The 5,596-nt window shown below is 53.5% G+C and overlaps 1 protein-coding gene across 1 annotated transcript; it reads left to right on the forward strand.

Moving 5' to 3' along the window:
* Positions 1-262: 262 nt before the first annotated feature.
* Positions 263-4,155, forward strand: LOC111848609 (zinc finger protein 703-like). The gene is made up of 2 exons (XM_023820769.2): positions 263-955; positions 1,977-4,155. The coding sequence occupies exons 1-2, from the start codon at positions 707-709 to the stop codon at positions 3,486-3,488; spliced, it is 1,761 nt and encodes a 586-aa protein (XP_023676537.1). The 5' UTR covers positions 263-706; the 3' UTR covers positions 3,489-4,155.
* Positions 4,156-5,596: the final 1,441 nt, after the last annotated feature.

Here is a 5,596-nt window from a genome sequence, read left to right on the forward strand (position 1 = left end):
CCCAAGCCCGAGATGCCGACTTGGGTCAAACACAGATGTTTTCTAGCGTGAACAACTGTTCTCATGTATAAATGAAAATCTGAAATGTAAAGCAGGCCATCCGGAAATTACAGATGTTGGGGACAAGAGGGTCAAAACAGCTGAAAGAATATCATGGGGGAGCGAGAGAGAGAGAGAAAGAGAGAGAGAATAATGGTTGAACGCCCCGCCCTGCAGGGAGCAGCAGCGAGCTCCTCATTAGCGATGCCGCTCCCGGATTGGACGGCGGCTGCTGGCTTTGAAGTTCCCCTTCAGATCTCCGATATTTGAAGTGTTCATGGTAGAGGGGACGTGTGTTAAGAGAGAGTCCGCAGGAGCAAAGGGGACGTCCGCGTTTGGGATTTCTTTCGCTTTCCATTTCCTTTCCCGTCTTTCTCCTTTCTCTGTTTTTTGGATTTTTTTTATTTCCGCTGTCAAGCGAGGACGGCGGCGACGGGCGGGTTTCATTACGGGGAAGACGGATTGGGACACGCAACCATGAATTTGTTTTTTTCTTTAGGGTAAAAATACACAGTCGTCTGCTTTTATTCGGCTGGGACCGCGCTAAGAGAGCCCCGGGGATGCTTGGATTATAAAATACGATCTGCCAGGAAGGTTATTGTGCCCGGTTAATAATGATTCGATAAATGCATCCTAGATCACACCCTGCCGCTTCGCCCTGCTCCAAATGAACGATCCTCCTGGTCCATCTGAAGGCAGACAGACAACCCAGCGCACCGGCAGCGACGGCGACCGGAGCAGCGGCGTTTGCTCCGCAGTCAAAAGCTTTTCGCCCCCTTTACTGTGTCCCTCGGATCCTGCGCGTCAAGCCAAGCGGTTGCCAGTGCGGATCCTCAAGATGCTGACCGCCCACACCGGCCACTTGCTGCACCCAGAGTATCTCCAGCCCCTGACCTCTGCTCCGGTCAGCATCGAGGTAACGGTCTGGGTCCGGGTCCGATTCCGCCGCGTCTCTCACCGATACCCCCGCCCTCGGTGCCGTACACTTTCACTCCTACATCCCTGTTTTCTGCAGTAACTTTCCTCATCAAACTGTTTTTTTTTTTCTGTCGTTTGGCTGAAATCAGGAGTGGCTGTCCGGGACCACGCAATCCTTTCCGCCGCATTTTTTTTTGGGGGGGGGGTTTATCAATGTTCATTTCCCCACCTCTAAATGTTGTGCCTGGCTATTTATTCACATTACCGAAAAAATGTTTTAATTTAAACCATCGATTAATTCCCATACGATTCCGCGCACTTTTGCTTACGTTTGCTGTTGGTTTTTTTTTACCTTTCCTGTTATACGCCCTGTATATATGCACTACAGAAATGGTCACTGTACCTTTTTAGTCCATTTTGGTGTTATTATATAGAAACGTTTTCTATCCGCAGAGCGTGCGGGGTTTTTCTGCGGAGAAGCTAAAGAAAGTTGGGCAGTGAGGTCATTATAATGGGCGCATTGAGTGCCGCACCAAACGGGATGGGCAGTCAGCCTGTAATGTAGCCTCGACTTAGGATGTTTGTACCTCTGCTCTGTCCCGTGGTATTAATGACCCCCCCCACACCTCTCTCTTTTTTTTTTTTTTTTCTTTTTTTTTTTAATAATATAATTTTTATTTGGAGACACATTCCTATGCGCACGCCGTGCGTTTGTGCTCTGGCGCAGCCCTGTGGGTAGAAAGGGCGACTTGCACAAGGAAATGCAGAGCAGAAAGGCCAGCTCGCCCTTTCCCTGATTTATGTGCTTCCTGAAAGCGCTGCCAGTAACAGCCTGACGTAATTTAATGCTTGCGAGAACAACTGCGCCTAATGAATACTCTGCAGTTCGCCTGGTGTCCGCCATCGCTGCCTTTTAACCGCTTCCGTCCTCAAGACGTCCTTGGTTGTTGTTAATAAGAAATGGAGTTTGGTATTTACTGGGGTCATTGAGTAAACCGCTTTCTACCGCCTCTTTGCAGCTAGATGCCAAGAAGAGCCCTCTGGCCCTGCTGGCACAGACTTGCTCGCAGATAGGCAAGCCGGACCCACCTCCCTCGTCCAAGCTGAGCTCTCTCACCTCGGGCGGCCTGGGTGACAAGGAGCCAGTCAGCCGTTCTTCCACCTCCGCCCTTAAGGTGACGGAGCAGCACCAGCCTCTGGACGACAAGTCCAGCTTCAAGCCTTATTCCAAGGTGAGCGGGGAGTGTCGCAAGGACCCTGGGGGCGCTGGCGGCAGCACTGAAAAGGGCGGCTTTCGGGTCCCGAGCACCACCGGAGCCGGCCCCGTTTCTGCTCCGCCCTTCGCCCCCCACACCCTCTCGCCGAACAGTCGGGTGGGTTCGCCCCCTCAGCGGCCCCAGTCACAGACCCCCCCGTCCCAGCAAACGCAGCATCCACAGGCCCTGCATTTGGATTCCAAGCCACCAGGGGCAGAACCGAGCAATTCAGAGAGCAGCGGTGGCGTCAAAAAAGAGGCGGAGCCCTGCAAGTCCAATCTGGAGGGCGCCCAGCTCGCCAACTCCAGCAGCACCCGCGCCAGCGCCAACGGCAGCAGCGGCAGCTCAGCGGGCAGCCCGCACCACGAGGGCAAGGTGGACGTGCACGCCCCGCCGTCTGGCCTGAGTTCCGGACATGTGGCTCCTGTCTCCCCCTTCAAACCAGGCCATTCGGTCTTCCCCCTGCCGCCCTCCAGTATGGGTTACCACGGCTCCATAGTGGGCGCATATGCAGGCTACCCCTCTCAGTTTGTGTCTGGTTTGGACCATACCAAGTCTAGCTTGGTGGGAGGGGGGATCGGTGTCCCGGGAAAACACCCCAGCTCTAGCCCCCTCACTGGGGCTTCGCCCCCATCCTTCATGCAAGGCCTGTGCCGCGACCCCTACTGTCTCGCCTATTCCAATGCCCCCCACCTAGGAGGCAACAGCTGCTCGTCTTGCATCCATGATCCCTCTGCACTCAAGTCCCAGGGCTTACACACCCAAGGCTTTCCATTGGTTTATCCCAGCCACCCGCTGCATCCCCTGCACCCCAGCTCGCTGTCGTCGAGCGGGACGCCCTCACTCTCCCACCCGCTCTACAGCTACGGCTTCATGCTGCCCAACGAGCCCCACCCCCACGCCTGTAACTGGGTGTCGGCAGGAGGCCCGTGTGACAAGCGTTTCGCCACGTCCGACGAGCTGCTGACCCACCTGCGCACGCACACCGCGCTCCCCGGCATCGACGGCAAGCTGCTCTCCGCCTACCCCTCCTCAGTCTCCTCTGCCAGCTCCTGCCATCTGCACCTGCCCCCACCGGGCAGCCCCGGCTCCTTCTCTCTGCGAGCCCCACCCAGCCTGGGCCTGTCCCGCTACCACCCGTACAGCAAGGCCCACCTGCCTGCGTCCGCCTCGCTGCCCGTGCACTCGCTGCCCGCTGCTGCCGCCCCCTATTACTCCCCCTACGCCCTCTACAGCCAGAGACTGGGCTCTGCATCTGCCCTGGGCTATCAGTGACACATGCCGGACTCTCTTTGCAATTTTCTGCAGGTGCGCCCTGGGTCCCATGCCCGCACGCTGTGCTGGGGCGCCCCCCGGTGATCCCGGGGAGGAAATGGACGCAGGCGGGCCTGACTCGAGGCGTGTGAGATTAGCTTTGTCTGATTTTTTTATTTTTTTGTTGGTTTTTTTTACATGTATTTATTTTTTACTCAGCGCTTGGATTTTAAGGTGGGAAATTTATTATCCAAAACAATCCTAAAATTCTTATGATGATGATGGTTATGATAGATATTATAATGATACCCTTTTATAAATAAAGTCTAACAGTATGCAACACAATGAACCTGCACTCTGGTTCCTTGAATTCCATTCTTAACCACCGCCTTCTGAAGTTCTGATTTATTATTTTTTTTGTTCTGTCCCTGCGATACAGGTAGTGTGCATGACCTCGCTGATGTCACACGCTCACCTCCGGGTTCTTAAAAATGCCATTTATTTTTGATTTGTACAGGACAATATAGGGGGAAAAAAAAAAGATGTAATATTTTTTTGTAACTGTAATGGAGAGAAGTCCGGGTCGACTCATGGAGGGAGTCAGACAAACTCTGAAGCGATGAAGATGCTGTCCGTTTGATGGGGAAGGTCTTATTTTGTTTAATAAATGATTCCTGATTATATTTAATAGGTGTTGTTTGGATTTTGTTCCCGGGTTCTGTTACATGTAGAGAAATCCATATGTGCTCCTGACTCATGTGACACAGCCGATCTTGGTCCAGGAATTATCATAATCTGAAGTGGGCAGGCAGAGGGGCACAAACGCCCCCCCCCCCCCATCCATCACCTTGCTTGTCTTGCTGTCCCCGGTCCCTGCAGTCGAATCTGAGCGCTCCGCAGAAGGTGAGCGTTAGTGTGCGCGGCCGCTTCTGGGGTGACTGGTAGGCCTCACGCGCTCCCCTCACAGCAGGCCGCCATGGACGTGCTCGTCAGCGATATCCAGGGCTGCGGCTACTGCTTCTCAGCACCTCTCCTGGTGGGGGGGGGGGCGGATTGACCCCGGCTACATGTCAGCCTTTGTCAAGGAGGTATCCGGTTCTTTCCTGCAGCCCCCGCATGCCCTGCCTCTCCTTCCCGTCCATTTCGCAGAGGAAATGCTGCCCTAATTACTAACGCCTGTTTGTTTCTGCCTCTCGCCAAAACGCTGCCTCAGCACCGGCATCCTTCCACTTCTGGGAAAGGCAGGCCGGTTGGGTTCGGGATTTAACAGCAGCCCCGGGGACCTGAGGGCCTGCTCCACTTGACCCTGCTCCTCACCACTCCGCCAGCGGAGACACGGCTTCTGCAAGAGGGAGATCCTATTTCAGCAACCCTCCTAGTGGTGCTTCTCAGGAAAGGATTCGGTCAGGCTTACAGTGGCTATTAGACCCACCCGGATCCATAATATGACGGGCATGTGTGCGACTGAAGTAGTGTGGACCCTGACGCCTTCAGACAAGGAAGCCTGAAAGCAGGCATAAGCTGACAGAGTCCTTAACGAGCCACCACATCCTCTGCAGCTGCGGTTGGTTCTGGTAGGCCGGAAGGGTTACGACACCCCACTCAGTGATCCAGGTGGATAACTGGGAAGTCAGGAGCGTGTTATACACAGCGAGCCGGAGTCAGATGCTGGCGTGGGTGGAGAGGGCTGGTGTACTAGGAATGGGACTAAATCAGATACCAAGTTCAGGAATTTTACCCAGGATAATAGTATTCATACATCTAAAAGTAGATCGCTGCTCCTTTCCGGTTTTTAGGGTATGTTTCTCTGCCTTGCGTATTTAATTTTTCAGAATATCTCAATGTAATTTGTAAAATAAAATTTTCCTTTGAACAAAAGCAGAGTTTATATCGATAATTACCAACCCTTCGACAGGCGAACCACAGCACCAGTTCACAGTCACCGGTGAAACTGCAGCTTCGTTTTAATGGCTTCTCAGGAATGTTTTTGAGAATGACGGGGTTTTGTCTCCACCTAAAGGTAACAAATGGGAGTGCAGGGGTAAAAAAAACACGGGAGTTTTGTTTCTTTTCACGTCGCCTGTGAAAGGTCCTGCCACACTGACCAGGATACGCAGCTGAATGATGGA

This window comes from Paramormyrops kingsleyae, chromosome 2 (genome assembly GCF_048594095.1).
Source record: "Paramormyrops kingsleyae isolate MSU_618 chromosome 2, PKINGS_0.4, whole genome shotgun sequence".
Lineage (NCBI taxonomy): Eukaryota > Metazoa > Chordata > Actinopteri > Osteoglossiformes > Mormyridae > Paramormyrops > Paramormyrops kingsleyae.